The 25,371-nt window shown below is 40.3% G+C and overlaps 2 protein-coding genes across 5 annotated transcripts; both read right to left on the reverse strand.

Annotated features, from left to right (window-relative positions):
• Window positions 1–105: 105 nt before the first annotated feature.
• On the reverse strand, window positions 106–5,697 carry manea (mannosidase, endo-alpha). Of its 4 annotated transcripts, none has more exons than XM_086273965.1 (5): window positions 5,663–5,697; window positions 4,508–5,117; window positions 2,870–2,979; window positions 2,662–2,738; window positions 106–2,541 (listed from the first exon to the last, which is right to left on the reverse strand). In XM_086273965.1, the coding sequence occupies exons 2-5, from the start codon at window positions 5,007–5,009 to the stop codon at window positions 1,908–1,910; spliced, it is 1,323 nt and encodes a 440-aa protein (XP_086130091.1). In that variant the 5' UTR covers window positions 5,010–5,117; window positions 5,663–5,697; the 3' UTR covers window positions 106–1,907. The 4 variants fall into 4 exon arrangements, with proteins under 4 accessions (XP_086130091.1, XP_086130090.1, XP_086130089.1 ...); XM_086273964.1 differs by lacking the exon at window positions 5,663–5,697 and adding an exon at window positions 5,523–5,658; XM_086273963.1 differs by lacking the exon at window positions 5,663–5,697 and adding an exon at window positions 5,534–5,648.
• Window positions 5,698–10,915: 5,218 nt separating this feature from the next.
• On the reverse strand, window positions 10,916–23,799 carry LOC147307092 (serine/threonine-protein phosphatase PP1-beta catalytic subunit-like). The gene is made up of 8 exons (XM_086273999.1): window positions 23,643–23,799; window positions 19,578–19,709; window positions 14,538–14,768; window positions 14,359–14,463; window positions 14,164–14,235; window positions 13,732–13,883; window positions 12,876–13,010; window positions 10,916–12,781 (listed from the first exon to the last, which is right to left on the reverse strand). Exons 1-8 carry the CDS (start codon window positions 23,692–23,694, stop codon window positions 12,677–12,679), a joined length of 984 nt encoding a protein of 327 aa, XP_086130125.1. The 5' UTR covers window positions 23,695–23,799; the 3' UTR covers window positions 10,916–12,676.
• Between the last annotated feature and the right edge of the window lie 1,572 nt (window positions 23,800–25,371).

Consider the following 25,371-nt stretch of genomic DNA (forward strand, 5'->3'; position numbering starts at 1 on the left):
TGAAGGATTCACCTCAATTGGTCTGTACAAATTAATCTTTCAGTGATGTAAAAGCTGAAGTCTGATTGCCAGTTAGCGAGGATAATGCACCACAGCCACCTTCAGAGGCCCAAAAACACAATTCTGTTAATTTTCAGCGAGTTTATTTAATATTTTTCGCATTCTTAAATCACATGCAAAAACAACTTACAAAAAAAGTAGGTTCAATTATCTATACAGAGGCTCACAGATGCAGTTTGCCCCATTAAACCTTGTGATTTCTTTTAGCCAGTCAATTAATCATTTACGGGGTTGCTCTAGTGGTTTAATGTTGTAATTCAAAACAGTTGGAGTCATCATCACAGGGTTCATTTCAAAATTAACGACTAAATTTCAGAAGTGCATCAACACGATTTTGCATGGGTCAAACTCCAAAAAACTTTTCTTACACAGCGTCGGATTAAAGGCAGCCTTGCACAACAGCAAGGCAAGAGGACATGAAGACGAGATCTTTGAGTTTGACTTCAGTAGGCAAAGCAACACCTGGATGAGCCAGAGCCAATTGGAAAACAAGTGCTGTGTGCAGGTGAAGCTCATTTGGCTTTTTTGGCCACAATCACCAAAGGTACCGTTTAAGAAAAACTAGTAAAAAGCATTTAATTGAAAAATAAAGCAAACACACACACACATAACTTGCCAACTTTTAAGCATGAAAGCTGTTGCAGTAATATTCTGATTTGGGAGCGTCGGGAAAATTGCCTGGATCGAGGCAAAAATAAATTCCAATAAAAGTCAGCAAATTCTGGATGCAAATGTTCCGCAGCCAGCCAAGGACGTACAACTGAGAAGATGCTGGGTTGTACAATTAGACAGTGATCTATAGCAGTCCTTAAAACTTGCTGTGAACTGCTCCAGGAATCCAAGCTGAAGCTGAATGGCTTTCACAGCCATGCTTGCTTATAAACCTGTGGGTAAACATGCTGCATGGCTGCGGAAGCCGAAACACCACCAACAAAAATTCTCACAAGTTCAAGTGATCTGGAAGAAGGACTGGGCTGAAAATTAAGAGGCAAGAATAAAAAGACCACTGTATGTTTTCAGTGGAGAGATGGCTTTGCTGCGGGGGCAGTTTTAACATAATGCGTGATTTGTGCAGATGCAGCCAAACAGCTGTGGCCACGCAGCTGTATGCACTGATAGCACGTCTAGTAAGAGAAGTATCTGTTAGACTTGTACTGTACCATGGCAACAGCTCATAAATAAGAAGGCAATCTACTGCACAGATAAAAACCAATTTTGTTTTTGCCCTCCATTCCCTCAGCTACAAATCTGTTTCAACAACTGAACTGCTATCCTTCCATCCCGCCGCTGTTTGCATCATTATGACTCATCTCAGATTTTAAACTGACATGTCTTTGAAATGTCAAAATCTATGTTGCAGGGTTTTTTTATTTTCTTGTACTGTATTTTGGGCTGAAGCCGAGTTGAAAGCAGAATGAGGCAACAGCTTTATTCCACCAGACTGCTTTGTTTACTCGTGTCTCTGCCTCGTTCCAGAGTGCACTTTATTTCTATTCGGGTCTAATATAGTCACAGATCACAGAACTGCAAAACATGCCTATGCTGTTTCGGCTGGTGAAAATCCAGGAATAGCAAAAATGCACAAGGGTGTGCAAACAAGCGTTAATAAGACATCAGTTAAATTCACAATAATTCGTTCAAGTGCAACAAAACGACATACATCAGCGCAGCCAAAATTAGGATAATTAAGTGGTTCACTTGCCTACGGCTTTGCAAATCATTTGGCTTTTCTCATAAAGTTGGTCTTCATTTGCATTTTGCTCTGCGTTCAGCAAGCAGAACTCCATTTAGCTTTCATTTTGTTTATACCCCCATGAATAAACATCTGCTATGGCTTTTAGTCATTTTCATTCCTGCCACTTTCGTCTCTCACCACCAAATATCGCCGCCCATTTGCGAGTTATTTCCAGGTAGATTGATGGTTTGTTGGGCAGATAGTCCAGATACACCGTCTGGCTTGTTTTTGGAATTGCCATTTCAATCTGAGTCCCCTCGTGCCACTCGTTAAAGGATGTGATAGAGATAAAATCAGGCCTGGCTTCCAGTGCTGCACTCAGCGAGGTTTCGTAGTATTTGCCATTGATGCGGTTTCGAGTGTTTTGGAAATTCCAGGGTCGAATGCTCGTGTCGATATATCCCGGGCCTACACTTGGAATGAACATCAGGTTGTTATCTTCACAGAAAGCTTTTATAGAGGCCCAGTTACGCTGCGTGGAACCGTAGGAAAAACCATTAGTGGCAAAGTAGGTGTAAACGCCGTCGAACCCTGCTGTCAGGATATCTCTCTTGTCTTTCTCCTCCACCAGCAGCGCGATGAAGATGGCGTCATACGGGGTATCCCTGATGCTGTTGGTCTCCGTGTGCTTTAGCAGCTTGGCCCACTGCTCCGAGTTCAACAGATATGAGTCATACACATAGAAGAGCGGAAGAAGTTTGCCAGTGTTTGTCAAGTACTTGAAAAAAGCCGGGTGCTCTCCGTATCTGTGGAGGATGGGATGGGAAAAACAACCAGATGTCAAAGGAATAGAAAGATGAATCTAAATATGCAGATAACATTAATGATGACATCTGAATGACTCTGTGGACGAAATCACTACTCACTTCTCAATGATGTATTTAACATTAGTAAACATGTTGACTTCATCCCTTCCTTTGTATGGCTCAATGTGAAAAGCTACCTATAAAACACACACACACACACACACACACACACACACACACACACACCGGGGATCACAATCACAAATCCTTTCATTAGGAATATAATGACGTTTCATTCAAGCAACTGCTGCAATCTCTACACACACACCTTAATGTGGTATTTATGAGCCACCTCAAACAGCAAAGGCACAATGTCGTCTGTTGAGTCCCCGTTGTCATCCTTCATATTGGGAGGATACCAGGAAACAGCAATGACACCTTAAAATAAACAGTTACAGTATCAATATGAAATCTAAAAGAAAAACACCCAGATGGACATTCATAAAGATAACTGGATTCATTTAATGTAAATGTGTAATAAATCTGTATTAAATGTGTGCCTGGAGCAATATTATTAGGCTTTCCTTGTATCAGTGTGTCACTATTATCATAGCTGCCGACACAATTCAATTAGAAGAGTTTTTGTTTGATAGTTGGGAACAATATGTTTATTTTGTGTGAAAAACTAAACACTAACCTATAAATGTCTGCAGCTCACTACATAGATTCAGAATGATCCAAAGAATAGGCAACATGTCATTCCTGTTTGAGCTTAACTGCATTGATTTATTTGGCCTCCTGGTCTCTGAGGTCATCCTCCATCAGCTTATCTCAGCGCCACCTTTTCGCCTAAAAGCCAAAGGCGAACAGGCTTTTCCAGCTGTTACTGCCACCAGGGCAACAACAGCTGGAATTTTCCGTGAACCCACATAAGCACATGTCTAACTGACAATAAACCACTTCTAAAGACATACAGTGTGGTGAAAAAGTATTGGCTCCCTTATATGCTTCAGACTTCAAATACATTTCCACACCAGGATAAATGCAAAAATCAGTTTTTTAAAAAATGATTTCATTTATTAAAAGGGTGAAATAATAATAAAAAAAGCTATCCAAACCTAACTGGCCCTGTGTGAAAAATGTTATTATCTCCTAATTCTAATAACTGGTTGTGCCAACCTTGGCTGCAATAACTGCAATCAAGCTTTTGCAATAACTAGGAATGAGTCTTTCACATCCCTGTGGAGGAATTTGGCCCACTCTTCTTTGCATTTTTAAAAAAAAATTCAGACACATTAGAGGGTTTTCCCGCATGGACGGCCTGTTTAAGGATTTGACTAGACCACTTCAAAACCTTCATTTTGTTTTTGTTTCATTCAGAGGTGGACTTGCTGATGTGTTTAAGATTATTTTCCAGCTGCAAAACCCAAGGTTCTTTGAGCCTCAGGGAAAAAAAGGATGGCCGGGCATTTTGCTTTAGGATTTTCTAGTAGAGAGCAGAGTTCATGGTTTCGACAATTACAGCAAGTCATCCAGCCGCCCGAGACCACCACACTACCACCGCCGTGTTTGACTGTTGGCATGATTTTTTTAAAATAAAATAATGTGTTAGTTTCATGCCAGATGTAACTGGACTCAAACCTTCCAAAAATATTTTCCTGAAGGTTTTGGGGATCAAGATGTTTTCTAAGAAATGTGTACAGTGTGAAAAAAATTAAGACATCAGGAAGGGAGCAATATTTTTTATACAGCACTGTATATATTTTCACTAGCTTTTAGTCAAGTACGCGTTTAAATTTTTCTTACTGGTCTTTTATTTCTAGTGTTATTTCTATTGTTATACTTTATTTATGACTTCTTTTTATTCATATTTTGCCATCATTGCATTGCCTGCCTGGAAAGCACTCTGGCTCAGCTCCTGTTGTTTTAAATGTGGTATATAATTAAAAGTGACTTGATGCCTTACCGATGGCTGCTGTACGCAGCTGCTGCATATGAGCCTCTATAACAGAGGGGTCTCTAGAACTGTAAACCCCTAAAGCAGGGTAAAAGTTGGCTCCAATGTCATCAGGTGGGCTGTGTCTCCCTTGTGGATATCCCTGAGCTACCTTAACGTCCCAGTGTGGCAGCTGTGGATGGTCCCAGTGTATGTATTTTCCATCAATCTTTGGGTTTCCATACCACGTGTAGTAGAAGGCATGGAGGTAGTAATTTGGAGGAGGGAACTTCCTCAGTGTCGCTTCCAGTTCTGCATCCTTGTCTGACTGAGCTGCGCTGCTCATTTTGATCTCCTCTGGTTTTTTGTTGCGGTTTTCCTGGCTCTCTGGTTTGGGAAACCCCTTTATATCGGCTGGGCTGCTGAATGGAGAGTCCCGTGATATTAGCTCACTTAAGAACACAGTTATGGCGAGTATAAGCAACACCAGAGCAATTAATGTGATGCAAGGCTTGCGCTTAAATCTTGCCATTCTTCAGTTAGTGCTTGAGGCTTTCCATAGTTCATTGTTGAGACACCAGTGAGTGACTGTGGTTGGATGGGGAGCCAGTAAAGCTCAGCCGGAGAGTGTTTACCCAGCCTAGAAATTGAATGATATAAGAGATGTGAGTACGTCTGTTGATCTTCCCAGAAGTGCCCAGTCATTAAATAATAGACAAAATTGCAGCTTTAGTTATTTTTGCAATAATGTAAAGCTAAGTAATTTCCCATCTATTAATTAATAAAGCAAATAAAAAAGTGGAAATACCAAGTTTTATTTACACTATAAATACAATAGCTGGTTACAGTACGTCCATTACTGCAGCTTAGCACCACACAGTTAAAAAGCTAGCAGCATTAGCCACATGAACTCTACCTGCACTGAACTTCAGACTTGTCAACACCACACAGGCACCACAGGGCTGACACGACATCCGTTTTATTCGTCTACAGCCTAACAGTTAGCTTCTTCTTGCACTAAAACTATAACATTTTCATATCTCACATGAAACACACCCAGTCCAATGGCTCGACCCAGTCCTCATAAATTATTTTCGCTGCTGGGATGCAGAGGACGAGACACAACCTGCACTTCTGGTTTATTGCCTGTCCTGGAAAACGTCACAGATCTACAAACACACTGACCTGAGACTGCTACTGCACTGTTACCCATCCATGCGGTATAGGAAGCTGCCTCCTCTTTAGCTAACAACAGTCATAGAGGCGGTTTAACTGAATGACAATGAGTGACAGCGCCCCCATCGCCGTGGAGGGTTCATTACAGAAAATAATAAAATTAATACCACAGGAATGAATGATAAGATAAGATAAGATAAGATAAGATAAGATAAGATAAGATAAGATAAGATAAGATAAGATAGAACTTTATTAATCCCTCGGGTGGGTTCCTCTGGGAAATTCGATTTCCAAAAAGCACAGCACCGACAGAAGTTACCAGAGGTGTGGACTCGAGTCACATGACTTGGACTCGAGTCAGACTCGAGTCATTAATTTTATGACTTTAGACTTGACTTGAAAAAATGTTCTAAGACTTGTGACTTGACTTGGACTTTTACACCAATGACTTGGGACTTGAATTGGACTTGAACCGGTTTACTTGAAAAGACTTGATATTTTACCCCAAATATAAAATTTAACATGCATATTATATAGAGATTGAAAATGTGACGTCAATCACGGGTAGAACCGCAAAGGATTCTGGGAACTCGTGGCAAGTGGTACTAGCGCACGCAGGCTTTCAATTAAAATCAGTTATACAGCGATAAAAAGAAACACAAAAATGTCAAGAAGCCGTTGTATTATTAACTGCAATAGCCGGTCGCATGACAGCCACGGGAAGCCGACGGGTAAAGAGATCGGTTGTTATCGGATTACGTCGTTGAAGAGAAATTGTTCGAGCCATGTTTCCGAAGTAACAAAGATGCAACGGATGGCCTGGATTGCAGCCATTCAAAGATCAAATATAACGTCCCAGAACCCTCCAGCTCACAGGTTAGTCTGCTCCAAGCATTTACACGAAGGTCAGTGTTTTTTAGTAGTTAATACGTCATTTTCATAACATAATTGGTGATATAGGTTACAAGCAAGTCTGGCGCTGAACAGAAATTGTCGCGCTATGCTCCTTTGTTTATTGTGCATAAATAGTGAATTGTCCTGACACAATATTGCGTTTCGCTTCTGTTATTATGGTACATTGACAAAAACATATGCTTTTATTCACAGGATAAAACAGGTTTTTTGTATCACTAATTGCCCAGTACGATTACAGCATACAATATTGTTGTCACTGCTACATTTCTGTGATGCTACCAGAAATTATTTCCACTACTAATTAATTACCGTTGAGCTCAAAGGTCCTATTAATAAACGGTTAACGAATGTGTATTTATGACGACGATTTGTGAGACTGGTAAACTTATGATACGTACGATGGTCTTTCGTTCTACACGGTGCATTTCAAGGTCCTGCACCCATCTGTCGGTAAACTGTACCTGGGCTTGTTGCAGTGACCGGAAGTTACTAAACTTCATGAGTGTATGCACTCACTCCAAGAACCGTATGATTATAAATATGCATATAAATATGCTACGATGAGATAGCTGACTTCATCTAACTAGCAAATGTTTTCCAGGCTACGTTGGTGATACAGTTTTTTTTAATGTGTATGATATTTTTGTCATGCGATTTTAAAGCCGGTCCTACAACCGCATCCAAGAATAACATGCAGCTTATCTCAGAACTGTCGGTGAAAATTATTCTTGGAGCTAGGTTTAATTGAGCTGCATTTTAAAGAGGTGCAATTTCACAATTTGTGTATATTTTCTAAGTTCACTATTTTGTCATGTGTTGAGAAAAACACAGATTTTAAAATTACATGGTCTAATATTTACATTTAGCATATAACTGCAACATTATTTTTTCGTTTTTTTTTTTTTTTAAAGACTCGAAAGGACTTGAAATTCAAAGTTTCAGACTTGTGACTTGACTCGGACTTTTACACCAGTGACTTGAGACTCGACTCTGACTTGCCTGACATTACTTGAGACTTGACTTGAGACTTGAGGATAAAGACTTGAGACTTACTTGAGACTTGCAAAACAATGACTTGGTCCCACCTCTGGAAGTTACAGTTACAGAATATTATATATATATATATATATATATATATATATATATATATATATATATATATATATATATATATATATATATATATACACACACATACACACACATATATAAATACAGAGACAAATATAAATAAAATATACGAAGGGGATAAATAGAATAAATAGGAATAAAAATAAAAATACAAGTGAATTGCACATTTCAAGTATTGAGGTCTATTTGCACCATTGACTATTTACAAAAAGTATTGCACAAGGTATTGTACAGTGAGGTGAAGAGGCACTACAGCTTAGTTGTTCCCCCCTCCTTTGTCCTCCTGTTTCCCCTCCCTCTCCCCTCCAGAGAGGAGTTAAACAGTTTGATGGCGTGTGGGACAAAGGAGTTTTTAAGTCTGTTAGTTCTTGTCTTGGGGAGAAGCAACCTGTCACTGAACAGACTCTTCTGGTTGTTTATGGCCGTGTGCAGAGGATGCCCAGCATTGTTCATAATGTCCAGCAGCTTTTTTAGTGTCCTTTTCTCTGCCACTGTCACCAGAGTGTCCAGCTTCATGCCGACCACAGAGCTAGCCTTCCTGATCAGTTTCTCTAGCCTGGATGAGTCCTTCTTTGCTGTGCTGCTCCCCCAGCACACCACAGCATAGAAAAGTACTCCAGCAACCACTGACTGGTAAAACATCCTCAGGAGCTTCCTGCAGATGTTAAAAGACCTCAGCCTCCTAAGGAAGTACAGTCGGCTTTGGGCTTTTTTATACAGGTGCTCTGTGTTGCATGACCAGTCCAGTTTATTGTCCACCCACAGCCCGAGGTACTTGTACTTGTTGACCACCTCCACCTCCTCCCCCTCTATCTGAACCGGCAGTGGACCTTCTCTGGACCTCCCGAAGTCCACAACCAGTTCCTTAGTCTTTGAGGTGTTGAGTTGCAGGTGGTTTGTGTGACTCCATGCGACAAAGTTCCTCACCAGACTTCTGTACTCCTCTTCCTGATCATCCCAGATACACCCCATGATGGCTGCTGTCTACAAACCAAACATCACAGCAGGTCTATCGTCTTGTCTTCATCCACACCGCGCTGCCTGCACTCCCTTAGTCCTCATGTGTACTGTCCATTGCTTTAGATGGTTGACAGGTTTAAACTCATTTACCTTCACTGACTCCACTCCTTGCATATTCATTGTTAATTATATATCATATTGTAATGTTGTGTAAATCAAAGCATTTCTGTGAATGCAACATCACTATTCAAACCAACAAACCTCATTTGAAACAGTGGTTTAACTTCAAAGATCAGATTTGTTTCAGTGAATAATCTTAACATTTAATATGTACAATAATTAGTTTGGAGTGATTATTCAATCAAATGTTATTCCAGAATTATCTGGGTAGTGACATTTTGAATGGAAAAACCAGTGACACAACCAAAGGAGAAACAGAGGACTCCTCCTTATCTGACCTTTTCCTATGTGAAGTCTGTGGACAGTGAATATATCCAGTGATGATGATAGCCTCCAGCAGTGTTTCCACAGGTTATGATTATTTTGTGCACATGTTTACAAATAAATAAAAACCCCATTGCTATTTCTTTATTGTTCTGAAAGTGGTACTATGGCTCATTGTTGCTTGGCTCTCATCTCATCTCCACTTGGACCCTCACTGTTTTCTCTGTCACTGACCTCATTGTGTTCAGGCCTTTTTTTCCAGAGGGCTCTGAAATGGGCTTAGAGTTGTTTGGCATTTTTAGCTGCCTAAACTGCCACACTGGTTCACTTCTGCTGCATACAAAAGGATGGAGATGGAAATGTATGAATGAGTGAAGAGGGTGTGTTGAAAATATGAAAGGAGTAGAGCACTTTGAAGAGCTGTTGAATGAGGGAAATGAGAGTGAGAGGAGGACAAATTAAGGAAAGTTAGTGCATAGGATGAGTGAAGGGAAGCGAGGCCAGCTATGAAGAAGATGAAGAGTAGGAATGATGGTTGATTCAGATGACATACTTGTGGAGGTATGAAGATGTCTTGGAGAGACTTGGAGAGAGAGCTGTGGACTTTTTTTCCAGATTGTTTTTTGTTTGGGATGGAGAAGTGTGTTAGCACTGACTTTCAAGAAGAAGCACAATGTTCAGACCTGTAGTAACTACAGAGGGATGATAAGCTATATCATGAAGCCATGGGAAAGAGTTGATGAAGCTTTGTTAAGCAGAGGTGGTGATCAATGAGCAGTAGCATGGCCTCATGCTGAGAAAGAGCACCACAGATGTGATGTTTACTATGACAGTGCTGATGGAGAATTACAGAGAAGCTCAGAAGGAGTTGCACTGTGTATTTTTGTAGATCTAGAGAAAGCATTTGATAGGGTGCCAATAGGAATTCGGGAGTGGCAGTGAAGTATCTGAGGGTGGTGGAGTACAGTGAGACAGGGGTGAGGTATGTGGAAGGCGTGACCTTTGAGTTCAAAGTAGGGTTGGGATGACATCTGGGATTGGCTCTGGAGGTTTTCTGGTTTGCAGCAGTGATGGATAGGCTGAAAGATGAGGTCAGGCAAGAGTGGACAAATATTAATGTTTGCAGACAACATTGTGATCTGCAGTGAGAGGAGAGAGTAGGTCTAAGAGAGACTAGAGAGGTGAAGGTATGCTCTGGAGAAGAGAAAGGAAAGTCAGTAGATGCAAAACAGATTATGTGTGTGAATGACAAGGAGGCAGGTGTAACAATATAGATACAAAGAGCAGAGGTAGTGAAGGTGGACGAGTTTAAATACTTGGGGGTCAAATGTCCAAAGCAATAGATATTAGACCAGAGAAGTGAAATACAGTGCAGCTAAGGTGGAGTGGGTAAAGATGAGTGCCAGGGGTGATTGGTGACAGAAGGATAGCAGCAGGAGTAAGAGGAAAGGTTTACAAGAGGGTAGTGAGGCCTGCTATGATGCATGGTTTGGAAACAGTGCCCTTGACAAAAAAAAAAAAAAAGATATACTGCACAAAGGATGTTGAATATTGACCTGCCAGGCAGGAGGAGTAAAAGAGGAAGGGCACAGACAAGATTCATGGATGTAGTGAAGGAGGGCATGAGAGGGTTGGTGTGACAGAGGATATTAGATATAGGGTGATGGAGGCGGAGACAAAATGACCACGCAAATGTGGACCCTCTCTTATTTAAGCCAGGAGAATATAAAACTTTAACTATATATTGTGACAAATAAGTGTACAGTGTGTAAAAGCTGCCCACACATTACAGTCAATAATTTAAAAACAGCGTTTAGGTTCCATCCATTTTATTGAATTTAAAGACTTTCAAACAAACTTGTACAAATTGCAAAACAGATTTTGGTAACACCTCATTTTATTCTTATTATCATTATTAGGAAATAAATTAAGTGAAATGAAAGTAAACAATGTGAACAGACAACATAAAAATACAACAAAGAGCAAAACAAAGTAGAAAGAATGAAAGAAAAGAGGCAACTGTTTTTCACAAAATTTCAACTGCACCTCATGTGCAGCACACTAAAGCTGACTCACCAACCAAGCTTATTGCTGGCCAGTGTCTAAGTACCTTCTTGTAGCAAAGGACACCCCATGTGTGGACTGCTAATATGATGAAGCTCCATCCTGAAGTGTCTAATTTGAAATCATATCATTTTTTTTTAACTGTAGTACTGTATTTACACACCAGGTGGCAACACAATCGTACAGTGATGCTAAAACTGCCTGCTCCGCCACCCACTCCCAACTCGATCAGTTTATCCTGGACGGCTGGCATTTTCCCACAAAGCTTCTAAAAAGCTTTGTGTTTGTTTTCACTGTGCTACATGCACGTTGAACTAAACACTTGTAATATTGTGGGGCATTTTGTCAAGCTTTTTTTTTTTTTAAACAATGTAAGAGCTTATTTAGAATCCTGTGAAATTGCAGCCAGTGGTTTAACATTTCTTATCTTTATTCTCTCCATACAAAGATCCAGCTTTGCAGAGCACAATCTCCTTATATTAGCTGCTCCCATTTAAAACCCACCACTGTCATAAATGCTTCTGCAAGAACTTAACCCACCACAGACATTCAAACATTCAAAAAGTCTCTCTCGCTCACCTTTCACTATAAATCAAGATCTTTTTTTTTTTTTTTTAATGAAGGCAAATTATCCTAATCAGAACAAATATTAAATACACCAAAGAAAAGGTTAATGCCAGCTTTCTGTGGAGAGCGGCATGTTTTTGTGTGGGAGTGGAGCTGTGGCGCAGGGAGGCATTAACAGAGTGGAGAAATCGATGCCCAGAGGGCGTTGTTTTCGGGTAGAGCGTGTCACTGCCAGCAGCATCTGATTTAGCCTCTATATTTCATTCAAGTCGGTCTGTTCACATTCTCTGCTACTCATTGGGAGTTGCGCTTTCTCATTGGTTAAATATATAAAATGGGCTTGTGCACAACAACCACAAAGTGCACTGCACATGCTGTAACGAGTTTAAGATGTTAAACTGGATTAAAAGAAATGTTATTTGTGTCTAGGGAACTATCATTGCACAGAAACCGCAGTCTGAACTGAAACACACGGAAAAGATTCTCTCGGCTTTTTCAGAGGTCAAGGCAAAATAACGTTGAACCTTCATTTTGTTTTGAAAAAGATTTATGGTGACTTGGTCATGTTGCCGCTCTAAACAGAGTAGCCATTCCTTTACACAACACAGAAGCCCAGAAAACCAGAGAAGAAAGAAAACAAAGCATTAGAAATAAAACCACCAAAAAAGATTATTTGTTAATAATATCAAAAATACCAACAAACAGGCAAAAAAAGAGAAAAAGATTGGTCACAGCAAATTTATGTACACGTACACATTAAGAAAAGAGCTGTCAGTGGAGTTGACGGGGGGTTGGTTGAGTGGGGAAGGAGGAGAAAAAAAGATTCGGGCAATTAGATAAGCCCTGTATCTTCACTATACAGGGGAGTTACAGAGGGGTGCCATGACGGCAGACGGGGGTTGTATGAGGTGAGAAGGAGGAGGGAGAGCCACGGTTGTATGTTCACCTCTTCTTGGGGGCTTGGGTGGTGCGGGGTGGGGTGACGGGCCGGCCAGAATTTACACCACCGTACTGATACTTGGCCTTCTTCTCTGAGGGCTTTAGGATCTTTAAAACACAAACACAGAGAAATGTGTCACTGTCAGTTCACACACACACACACACACAAACACCCGAAAAAGGCAAATGGTTTTCACACTACCTGGAAGGAGCACATGAGGGATTCATCAACACTCATCATACCGCCTGCATTATCAAACTCCCCGCAGTAGTTTGGAGCAGAGAAAAGTGTGACCAGTTGGCGTTTGGCAAAGAACTCGTATCCATCCTCCACAACCTGTTAAAAGAAAGATGACATTATTCCAGCGCCTACAAAAAAATCAATACCAAGAAACAGGCCTTCAGCTAGTTTCACAATCCAAGTTTGCTATCAAGGTTGAGTGTACGTAACCACCTACATCTGAAATCAATAAGAAAAACCAAATGCAGAGCTGAAATAACCGTGGGTAACTTAGGAACCAGTCTCCTGATTGTTCAGTTGTATGATCAGTACTTTGAGAAAGTCTTATTTGTGACAATCAACAGGCAACAGTGTCATAAGTGGATGACTCTTTATACTACAAGTGTTGCTCCTGTTTACCTTTCTCCATGCACTCCACTCCACTGGTAGGAGATCAAGTTAAGCAAGAGACATCTATTCTATCTCCAGGCCGTAAATGAATAAAGTGCCTCGTCATAGTTTGCATAATAATATTTTAAACAAGAAAAAATATTATAAACTGAGTGCCTGTATGTACAATACATGGGAGGAATACAGAGAACGAATGGGAGCAGGAAATTAGAAAGCTTCTATTAATAGATGTTTTCTGCTCTGTTTTCTGTGTCCTCTCATCAACAACATTAATTAAAATTGAGGATGGACATAACTGAAGCAAATGGATAAACAATTTTAAATCACAGAAAAAAAGAAAGAAAAAGGCTAATCAATATCCTAGCTTTGTGCCTACAGGAACTTTCACTTCACAATCAGACTCGTACCCAATTCCACTCCCAATTACCTGGTGGGCTCTGCAGATGAGGTCCAGGTCATGCCGGTTTAGGAACTTACTGACCACATCTGCTCCGAAGGTGAAGGAGACCCCGCGGTCGTTCTCTCCCCAGCCTTGTACATCCTTGTCTGGATCTGACCACAACAGGTCACACAGCAGACCTGGGATACACACAGGTAGAAGATAGATGGACCCGAGGAACACAAAGCGGGGAAAAAAGTGGAAAGGAGAGAATAAACAGACAAATGGAAAAATCTGCTAAAACCTTGGCTGATGTAACAAAGATGATCTACTGATGAAACAGTCATACACTCAGGAAGAGCGAGGCTGTTTTTTCTATTTAAAAATAAACTTAAATTCCTGGGAGGAATCCAGAGGAAGTGAACATGTTCAGTGTCAAGTACGAGCATACATCTAAGAACGTGCAGGTACACACAGTACCTGTGTCGGGCACGTCTGTGGGCCTCATGATCCTGCGGATTTGCTCCATCGACTGCAAGTCCGGTGACAGCCCTGGAACAAAAAGGCAAAAAGATTGCTTTTGATTAAAGAAACTATAGAGCTATTTCAAACACGGGTTAATAAAAAGCTGCAGTTCAGATTCAGGGCAGCGAGTGTCGACGGTAGCTCCCTCACCTCCATGGCAGCAGAAGATTTTCTCATCAATAATAGCAGCAATGGGGAGGCAGTTAAAGCAGTCAGTGAAAGTCTTCCACAACTTGATGTTGAACCTGCGCTTGCCTGGTGAAAGAAATCAAAAGATATTCTCAGAACTGAACTGCACCTGTGTAAAGCCTCAGTTTATTAGTACTTACACTCGTCGTAGAACCCATAGATGCGGTTGATGGAAGCACACTCATGGTTGCCCCTGAGCAGGAAAAAGTTCTCTGGGTATTTGATCTTGTAGGCAAGCAGAAGGCAAATGGTTTCCAGGGATTGTTTCCCTCTGTCTACATAATCACCCAGGAAAAGGTAATTTGCCTCTGGAGGGAAGCCACCATATTCAAACAGCCTCAATAGGTCTGTGTACTGCCCATGAATATCACCTGAAACAGAGGTAAAAGGGATGAGGGGACAGGCAAGTAAGGGTGTTAATTTGACAGTTTAAAGGCAGGATGTTGTAGTTAAACAGAGACAGGCAGGAGGAGAATTCTGCCTAGAGGGAAAAAAAGTGTAGAAATATTTTTAATGCTGTGTTTTTCTACCTCCTGGCTCCTACATGCACAACTCACTGAAGTTGTTTGGATTTTAAAATAAGATCTGCAAGACATGTAGTTTGGTTGGGACATAAGACTGAGCCTATATTAGGACTGCGTGAGCAAGCCAAACAACACACACACACATACACACACAAAAACCATTAAAACTGTCACCAGAGCACGCAAAGTAAGCTACTGAGGCAAAGAACGCTCGCAATCCACATTAATTACAAAAGGACATCCATCCAAAAATCCACACACACACACATATCTACACAAACTTGCTTTAATTTTAACCACTCTCTGAGGATTAACGCTCAATCTCCTTCCTCTTTGACATTTAGACAGGCAGTGATGAGCGGTAGTCGCTCTCACCAGAGCACAGGGTCTCTGCAGAGGAGACTCACTTCATCACCTAGCCAAGACCTGCTTCCTTTTATATCCTCTTGCACCAGCTAAAGAGATGCTCTAATTTGGGCTAAGTGCTCCAGACACAGATGACTACAGAGAGGCCTACCAGAAAAGCGTTGCAATAATAACAGGCTTTATTATGACCAAAACGGAAAGCCAATTCATGCACCACACTCATTACAACATGGCACAAATTACAATGAAATGACAGCCCTTGTTAAGCAGTCCAGCTGTCTGGCCTTAAAATAAAATGACCAATTAAAAAGTAAATTTTATATTGAAGTCATATTGAGGTTGGCTGGCATGATTTTTTCCCCTATTTCACGGTGCCCATCAGGCATCCATGCACCAAAACCCAAACCAAGGCTGGCACCAAATCGTATATGGCTACAGGCCTACACTTAGGACAGCATGCAAAGGCACATTCTTCCATGCAAATAAATAATTTATGGAATAGCTTTAAGTCTGGAAGTATGTTATTTTCTGTTTTTGGTGTTCTTAGCTGGCTGGCTTGTGTTTCACAGCCTCCTACTTTATCTATTTATTTAAAGTTTTGCTCCAGACATGCAGCCCACTGGTCAAGATCTAAGGCATTTACACTGTAGTAACAACTTCATAATCCTTCACATTAATATTACAATATTGAAACGTGAGCGAATTACATATTAATGCAGACATTAATGCACAAAATCCAGGTCACAAGCTGTCAGTATGAAATCAGCAAAGCTTCTTAAAAGTCCAAACTACCACTTTAATTGCTGTTTTTAAAGTGATATCTGGAGTTTAACCTGCTCATCAGAGAGACATGAGGAGTTGGTGGGTGGGCTGGGGTGTAAGAGAGGGATCAGCATTTTTTTTGTTTGTTATTTTCCCATTTTGAGTTGTGGAGGGTGGCATAGTGACATGGTGGTTAGCACTGCCTTTCTGGATGGAAATTGCATGTTCTCCCTGTGCCTGGATGGTTTATAACTGAGTTTTCTGAAGTTCCCAAACACATGCATCCTAGGTTAACTGCTGATTCTAAATTGGCCATAGGCATGAACGGCTGTTTGTCTCTGTTGTGTCTGTTTAGGGTGTTACCTCTTTCTTGCCCTATGACAGGGATAGGCTCATGACCTTGGACTGGATAAGAAGAAGAAAAATGGATGGATGTCTGATGGAGGTCAACTATAGCTTACTATTATGTTAACTTTAGCTGAGGTGTGATACTATGGCAACTTTTTATTTCTCCCTTCTCCACTGATGATGCTGAATATCCAGATTTTACCTGTACAAGTTTAATATATTTTAAATTACTATTAGTACAAGTCACAGACAGTATTTATTTTGCTCACAAAGGTCTGCCAGGTTCATTTTACACTCGGTATGATCAATTCCACACTAAGAGCTACTGTATGACTAACATGAAAAAAAAGAAAAAAAAATGAAATGAAACATACTGATATGAATGTGAATTTGCAGGATTTTTTTTGGTTTGTTTGTTTTTTTTAAAAAAAGGGCAGCCTCTGCCTGCACTCTTACAAGAAACTGTAGGATGTCAGTGAGTGAATTATTTACTTGGCCTGTTTCTGTTCCGTCAAAACAAACAGACAGTAGAAGCACAGAGATTATGGGTTCAAAACCAGTGCAGAAAAAGGAAAGCTAAAAACAAAACAAAACACAATGCAGAACCACAAATTAGCAGGATTTATCTTCCAAGAGGACGCAATATAAAAGTTCATAAAACATTTTTAGAAAAACAACAGTGCACAACAGCATGGGCTATGTTGTCCATTTGTGGTACAAGCATTAGAGTACAGGTGTTTTAGGAATACTGAATAATACCGCTCAGAGTATATTTGTAAACACTAAGCTAACAGGGTTATTGTCTCGAACGATAGTATAGTGTGTTCAGGTAAGAATATCACCTTGGGGATCATGACGCACACGTCAAATTTAAAGAAAAACAACAAATGTAAATAAAACAGGTACAGTACACAGATCAAGTTTTCGTGATCTTTAAAATATTACAGTAGCCTAATACAGCAATGTTTCCTCCTGCTTCTAGAAACACTCTTGCTCCACTGGCTGAGGCCAAACCCTGTCACATGTTTTTTTCCCTTCTTCCTTAAGTTTGTCCTTTACCACTTTCCTTCAACAAAAACAAAATAAACAGCTGTCTGGTTAAAGACTGACCTTGCCGAATTCTGTGATTTAACGATAATGATGGTAAATGCAAGAAAAGAATCTATTTTAGCATCGCAGACAGACTTGCAATCAACTTAATCCAGGGTCTTTAATCAAGAAAACTAGAGACGTCTTAATTAAAGGAAAAAGTCTACAATTGAAACTGATTTGTGGTGCAATCTTGTGTTCTGTTCTAACTAACTATCAACACACACCCGCCTAATGTGCTCCCTACTTGGGACAAACACCACAGTCTCGTTAAGAGCAAAATTGCACCAAATTAAAGTGAAGTTTATATTGCACCTTGGCAGAATTTGTAAAATCTTAGTGATGTTTTGCAGTTCCAATAGCTTTAGGTCCTCTTTATGTTTCCATGGATAGTGTGAGAGTTTATTCTAGCTGCAGCAAAAGGATAATAAACTTACTCTATAACTAAACTAAACAGGGGCTCAAGTATCCTCTATCACTCTCATTAAAAACACACAAGGATAGCATGTCTTTGGGCAAGTATGGAAAAGAGAGATAATTATCGTAAGCAATTTCTGTTTCATAGTTCATATCATAATACTTTCATATTATTCTCTTCAATTTGTGAACTGTTTGTGCTGCTTCTTAATCACTCCTTGTAGTCAAGAAGTAATAAAAGGTATCTTATTTGCTAGGGGTATAATAATTCTGAAACTGAGGCTCATAATATAAACCAAGGATTTGGAGAATTGTTTCACATTTACGATTTACCTCAGGCCTGCTCATACACAGAGCACACAGCATTGATGTTTGTGGTCTTTCTTCAACTAATTCAACTGATTAACAAATCTAACCCTTTGGTTATTTTGCAGACAACTCTAATTACAAGATGGTGGTTTTTTTTTTTTTTTTTTTAAATCATAGATTATTTTTTTGTAGCAAAAAAAAAAATAAAAATCCTCACCCTCATAATGATGGTTATTAGAAGTCTGTGTTTAAGTTTACACAGTGGCAAAGCTGCAAGCTTGGGAAACATTCACTAGTAGAATTACGATTAGCAGATGAGATCGTGTGCAAGTAAGTTCAGAACCTGATCCATGTGACCTAAGTAAATAATTGAAGACATTCACTGTTTGGTCTTTATAGTCAGTGCTTGCCTGCCATCACAGCTGTGGGTTAAAGGCAGCTAATTAGCCTGAGGTTATAGGTTCAAGAACTAAACATATAAAGTTACAATTACAAACAGCACCATCTAGAACTCATCAAAGTTAGACCTGTATGGAGAAAGGCAGACATGGCCTTTGTAAAGCTAGCTGTACTGATCACTGAGATGTTAGACATATAGACACCACCAATGTCAGCATTCAATTAAAATTCCTTACTGCTTCACTTACAATATAAATAGCGCTATCTGAGGCTGAGTGTTTAGGTGGTATACAGTATTACTTTCAAGGGCAGACACATGTAATAGACAGTTCAGAGTTGTTTGAAGTTGCTGCAATACACTGGAGGAATGAGATAAAGCATGTGGGAGTGTGCAGAGATATGCAGGAGCCAGTTAGGCACAGCAACAGTGATGGCTATTTCAAACGCAGAAAGAAGAAGCTCACTTGTAAAAGTGTATTTCTCTGCTTGTTTTTCATTTATCTATAGTATGTGTGTAATCTGTGCATATGTGTGAATGTATTCTCTGTTACATACATGGAGCAGCTGAGTCAAGAGAGTAACAGTGACTTACTATATGACCCAGGATAAGACAGTGTTACCCGGTCTGGTTACATAAGTCTGAGCTGCATCAAAGAAATAGATTGCTGCTGTGGGCTATGCAAAGTTTGTGGTCTGTGCTTTGCAGAGTGGGGGTTTGCCATCAGTGCACCCAACCCTTTGCAGCCAGACTATAGCATTAAAAATTCAGATTATGTTGTTGTTTGACATTTCAAAAGGCCGCAGAAAAATAATCAAAACCTATAGAGTACGTGTTAAACCAATTATTGGACCAAAGGGAAAACAAACAGAGAAAATATCAATGGTGCCCATGTTTTTAGGTTCCTTTAATTTTCTGTGTTCGTAAACAATTTAATTGAGAGTTAGGTCAGGGCAGAAAACACTGACCACAGATCTTCAGGGGCGCTTCCAGCTCCAGCAGGATGGGTTGGCTGAGGAAGATCTCCCTGGATTTGATGCAAAGACCCCGCACCTCCGCCTCTGTCATCTGGACTATCTTCCCCGGGCGACATCCCCGCACTAAGGAGGAGACAAACTACACAGTCAGTGCTATTGTCAAGTGAGTGAGTTATCAACAATCAGTGTGTAAAAAAACTCCCAAAAAACAAAACAACACCAGCAACACAAACTTCATCAAAATTAGGCCATGACAGAATAATGCTTCACCTAAGGGAAAAATACTTGTGGCAGTATCACAAAAGCCAATAAACTGAGGGCGTAATGATTCTGTAGCCTATAGCTGCTTATTCTCAGCCATACTTTAGAAACACGCTGCTTATTCTGTGAGAGCAGCTTGCATCTGAGCACTGGTGTGGGTTTATTGGCTGTGTAGCTGCAGTAGCTTAAGCCTACTTTCTGGCGTTCCGCCACAGCTCTGGGTGAAGATTTATCTTATAACGATAAAAAAGGGGAGTGAGAAATGCAAACGCTGGTTATAGTCAGCAGCTGAAACAGACAAAGATATGAAAAGTGAGATTATAACTTAAGAACTACTTGCTTGCCATCTTATCTGGAGGCTGGAATAGACAAAAGTTAAGTTTTATATTGTTTGAAATAGTCTGTGCCTGATATATTTGACATTTTCAATTTCAGGTCTGAAAAAAAATGTAATATTTCTGAATATTTCTTAAAGATTGTCTATAAAGAGCACATTATCAGTCACACAGCATTATAGCTATGCAAAATCATACCAGTAATCAGAGTCATCCCTGGCTTAGAATCAGCCTTTGGGAGATGACTACGCACGACAGTAAGCGTGACTAGTCTATGTAAAGTAAAGGCAATTGGACTGTAATGTCCTATTTGACAGAAATCTATGCATTTTCTTATTATTACTGACAATCTGATAAAAATGAAACTTAATTTAACAAAAGTAGTTAAAATTATTTAATTGCAACAGTGGAAGAGAGCATAAGAATGCGTTTGAGGGAGGCAGCTATGGTTAAATGAGAGTTGATGAAAGTCAAGATACAAAGTATTTAAGTGTACGTTCTGCTTGTTAAATGGTAATTTGCTGAACTGCTATACAGCTCATGCAAAGAGGGTTTCAACTGCTATTTTTATTCTCAGTTCTTATCATTCTGGCGCTAGTCATGTTCCTTTGGCATTGGCTAAAAACCCTGTAGGCGAGGCAAACATTTCTTTACGCAGGAAAAACCACTTGTTATGGTAGTAACTGTGAACAAAAGCTGAAATGAATATAAATGGATAACAGACTCAATAATGATCTCATAATACTCTCTTTTAACTCCTAGGTTGACATTACAAAAAGCAAATCAAAGCAAGGCATGAAAATATTCTCTGCATGGAAACAAAAGTGATGAACAAATCCACAACAGAGGAATTATGCAATAACTAACCATTTTGTTATTGCCTTTAAGCTAGACGCCCACAAAAGAGCCCAATAAAGGGTAGCTGAGCCTAGTGAAGCGAATGCATGTTAGTCAGAGAATGAGTTTCTATACCCTTTTTCAATGTAGCTTTTTCTGTTGTATTTAATGGATACCATTACAGAATGACCACAGAATGACCCCACAAGGGAGCAGTTCAAATTGATGTGTTTGTGTGGAATTCCTAAAGCTTAGTGCCTGATGTTTCTGTACATATATAAACATTTATATGCATTCTGTTTACACTGAGAGTGAAACTCCCTGACTCTCAGTGTTTCATTAGCTAAGAAATCCAACCAAATCTGAGTTTAAGCGAGTAAATCACAGGAATATAAACCAAATCCACAGTGTCAAAAACTGTTCAACGGCTCCTCCGTTAATATTTCTTATTCTCCATCTACTGAATCAGCACTGCTACATTTCCCATCTGCTTCTCAGAGTGCGGAGCATGAAATCGCAGAAGTAAGGCTCTTTCCTCAACAGCCCAGCCTCATCAGAGCAGAGCAAGTTAAGCTTGGATGTTTAGCCTGCTCAGCTTTAACAGTGAACCTTTTACTGTTCGCACTTGCACTCTGCAGGCTGGCACTTTTAAAAGAGATTATGTACTTAATACTACTGAGGGGGCAAAGGCCAAACTGAAGCAATGACAAGGATTTTGCAACAATCAGAATCAGAATCATTGTTTGTTTGTCTTGCTAAACTGTGCGAGCGTTCACATGTTTTATAAGAATGAATAAGCAGTCTCAATGACACTTTTTCTCACACAGAAAAACAAACAGTAAGCTACTTTGTTATGCTGGAATGCAGAATAAAGGCATTTCAAAGGGCTTTCTTCAGAAACTTGACACAAGACCATTATGAGTCTCTTGATATATAACTGGGAATCTGTGGTAAACACTGGGAAAACAGAGTTTGTGTTTTGTATTACTTTAGTATTCTAATCAGCTCTGAGGCAAAACCTTTGATTAAAGAAGATGTGTCATGTATTTATTGCTTAATTAATACTCAGTTATAACTATTTATGATGCTCACATCAGTAACTGAAAGGGTAACCAAATACTTATCTATGAGACAATAACATAATAATAAAATAAAAAACTTTTGTAGACCGCAAAGATTATTACCAAACTAATCACTTACGAAAGACGTCAAATGCCAAGTTCAACTGGCATTACAAATATGAGCAATGTAATCAACAAGTCACAGTTGGAGCTGAGTGCCAAGGAAAAGTGCGTCAGCGGAGGACTTTTGAGCAGAGATAAATGGTTGGCCAAAAGTCACACACACAGCTGTCTCAAAGTCACCTTTCTGTATTCAAAACAACTCTTTAAATCTGAAATGGTAAGAAACCCAGGGAGATGCAGTTACCACCAAGAATTATCCTAGCATCCTCCCCCAGAGTCAAAGACAACAGTGGAAAGTATGCCAAGGACAGCTGAATTCGCTGTAGTGGTCTGCTATGACTCAAAGGATATCTCAGGGGAACAGAAAACTCACGGTCTTCTATGAAGCAGCTGGTCAGCCATCATCCTTCTTTCTGCTTGGCCCAAATATCCTCATTCTTAGACATCACCAAAATTCCCCAAAGTATAAAAGCAAACAACGTCATTGTGAACACAGTATGACTTAAACATCCCTGTAGATGAGCCAAAGAAACACATATTTCACTAATATTCTTTTATCACATGTGTGTTTCTTAATTCTGATGTACCTTTAGTGCGAACAAAGATATATAAAGGTAATATGTGAGCATGAGTGTCCTGAATCACACCAACCTACCCACTAAAAAAGACACCTCCAAACCAAGTCACTCCAAAAAAGGTAACTTTATTTAAAAAAACAACCCAATAGTTAACCAGCTATGATTCATTCAGGATCTAGTGATAAACGACACCCATTAAAGCTATTTGTGTTTTATTATTATTATTCTTTTCCACTTATTTATAGAGCACACCTAATAACCAGGTCACTAATACACAAAAATTTGTGGGGGCAGCAAATAAAATAATGACAACCGTCAGCACCGCGGATGTGGGGCAAACGCGTTTAAACCAAAGGGATGTGCAATACTACTGCGTAACAGTACAACGATTCAACCTACAACAGTAACAATGACTTTATACTATGCACGCAGGACGAGGAGGAAAGAAAACGTCTCCGCCCCTCCTTCTTGACATCAGCCCCACATAATTTGGCAAATGGGGTAAAACGAAAAATGCCGCAAACACAGCAGACCGAAAGTTTAATTACACACTAAAGTAAAGGCCACGACACGATACGTTATCTGCCAAACGTAACCGCAGATTATTGCTGCGCAAACACACGCTAGGCTTTCAGCGCTTGCAGTGTTTATAAACACGACCAGCTAACGGTAACGTTGGCCGAAGCTAGCCGGGCATAGCGTTAAAATGGACTGACGTTAGCCCTACCAGCTAACACTTTCCTGCATTTTGCGAGGCAACCGCGACAGTTACCGGATATTATTTAAACCCCATTTTTTGAACACCGAACCCTTCACCTGTTCCCCACAAAACACACAGTAAATATAACTCAAATTGTTCACCTTCCAACAGCCGAGAGATGAGGCTATCCACGTTCAATTCACCCTCCGCCATCTTCACACTGCTGTTGTACGTACAGTGTTGGCCGCTTCAGTTCCCCCAGCCGACACCAGGGGGGGTTGTTGCTCACAAACCGGTTGCCAAAGACCTTGACCAGGGAGCAGATTAGTGAATAATCCACTTTATTTTTTATTTTTTACCTCCTTTATATACACCCACCATCTACTATAACTATACAAAAATATTAATAAAATTACAATTGTTTAAATAGGAATTGGGATGAAATCTAAAAACGTACGAAAAGTATGAAAGGTACAGTAGCATGTTCAAGGTTCAAGGTTCTTTATTTGTCACATGCATAGTTATACAAGTATAACACACAGTGAAATGTAGCCTGACACGCTCCTCGACATGTGCAAAAATGGGGGGGGGGGGGGGGGGGGGGGTAGAGGAAGAACATTATATATATATATATATAGTATATACATTGGGTGAATGTGCAGTAGTAGCAGCAAGCAGGCGAATTTTGTACATTAATATGAATAGACATCTGACTATTTTACAGGATAGACAATATAAACATATTTAAAATTAAAGGAATTTGGAATGTACATTGTGCCTTGGTTTAGAGTGTCTGGAAGAGAATCTTGTCTCAGTCAATTATAGATGATGTGAGAGGGCGGGTGTGTGTGTTTAGGGCCCGGATGGCTTGGGGATAGAAGCTCCTCTTGAGTCTCTCTGTCCTTGCCTGGATGATGCGGAAACTTCTACCAGATTGCAGAAGTTTGTTGCCAGGATGGGACGGGTCCTTCAGTATCTGCGCTGCTCTAGTCCGGCATCTCCTGGTGTAGGTGTCCTGGAGCGGGGGGAGAGCAATCCTGCAGCAGCGTTCTGCTTTACGGATCACTCTCTGGAGAGCTTTTTGGTCCTTCACACAGCTGTTCCCAAACCACGATGTCATGTTCTGTGTGAGGATGCTCTCCACAGCGCCTGTATAGAAAATCCTGAGGATCTTTGGAGAGACCCTGAACTTCCTCAGTTGTCGTAGGTGATACAGGCGCTGCCTAGCCTTTTTGGTCTGGACCTGAATGTGGGCAGCCCATGTCAAGTCTGAGGAGATGTGCAGTCCTTTAAGATACTTGAAGGACTGCACCCTCTCCACTTGATGATGATAATGGGCTTGTAGTCTCTGTGCTGACCCCTTCTGAAGTCCACCACCAGCTCTTTGGTCTTGCCGACGTTCAGCTGGAGGTGGTTGTCCTGGCACTATGATGCCAGATTCTTCACTTCATCCATGTAGGCCGCCTCATCGTTGTTGGAGATGGCACCCAACACCACTGTGTCGTCAGCAAACTTCACAATGGTGTTGGAGCCATGGGTGGCCACACAGTCTGAAGTGTAGAGGGAGTAGAGCAGTGGCGAGAGGACACATCCCTGAGGTGCTCCTGTGTTGATGGTGATGCTGTTAGAGACGCATCCACCCAATGTAGATGTGTAAGCAGCCACCCCTGTATAGACTTGCTACATTATTACTGATTCAAAAAACAAACAAAGTAAAGGTTACATCAGGTTACACATAGTAAACTGATCTGGTTTGTAATTATGTCTGCAATGTGTCAAAATAAATACGTATGTAAGTGGCGTAAAGTATAGAAGAAGAAGAAGAAGAAAGTGTACTTTATTGGTCCCCGTGGGGAAAATCCCTCTCTGCATTTAACCCATTCACTCAGT

The sequence above is a fragment of the Aulonocara sp. 'chitande type north' Nkhata Bay genome, linkage group LG19 (assembly GCF_057382095.1).
Source record: "Aulonocara sp. 'chitande type north' Nkhata Bay isolate Kocher_YH1m ecotype deep benthic linkage group LG19, A_spYH_male_GT1.1, whole genome shotgun sequence".
Taxonomy (NCBI): domain Eukaryota; kingdom Metazoa; phylum Chordata; class Actinopteri; order Cichliformes; family Cichlidae; genus Aulonocara; species Aulonocara sp. 'chitande type north' Nkhata Bay.

Bases quoted from the DNA above. Each gene is read 5' to 3' on its own strand.
- manea (XM_086273965.1), bottom strand. From the start codon at position 5,009: ATGGCAAGATTTAAGCGCAAGCCTTGCATCACATTAATTGCTCTGGTG. The intron at 2,739-2,869 runs GTGTGTGTGTAG...TGTGTTTTATAG, and splicing joins CTCATAAATACCACATTAAG to GTAGCTTTTCACATTGAGCC. The intron at 2,542-2,661 runs GTGAGTAGTGAT...CATCCTCCACAG, and splicing joins GTTAAATACATCATTGAGAA to ATACGGAGAGCACCCGGCTT.
- LOC147307092 (XM_086273999.1), bottom strand. From the start codon at position 23,694: ATGGCGGAGGGTGAATTGAACGTGGATAGCCTCATCTCTCGGCTGTTG. The intron at 19,710-23,642 runs GTGAACAATTTG...TCTCCTCCTTAG, and splicing joins CATCTCTCGGCTGTTGGAAG to TGCGGGGATGTCGCCCGGGG. The intron at 13,884-14,163 runs GTACTGTGTGTA...TGTGTATCCCAG, and splicing joins CACAGACGTGCCCGACACAG to GTCTGCTGTGTGACCTGTTG.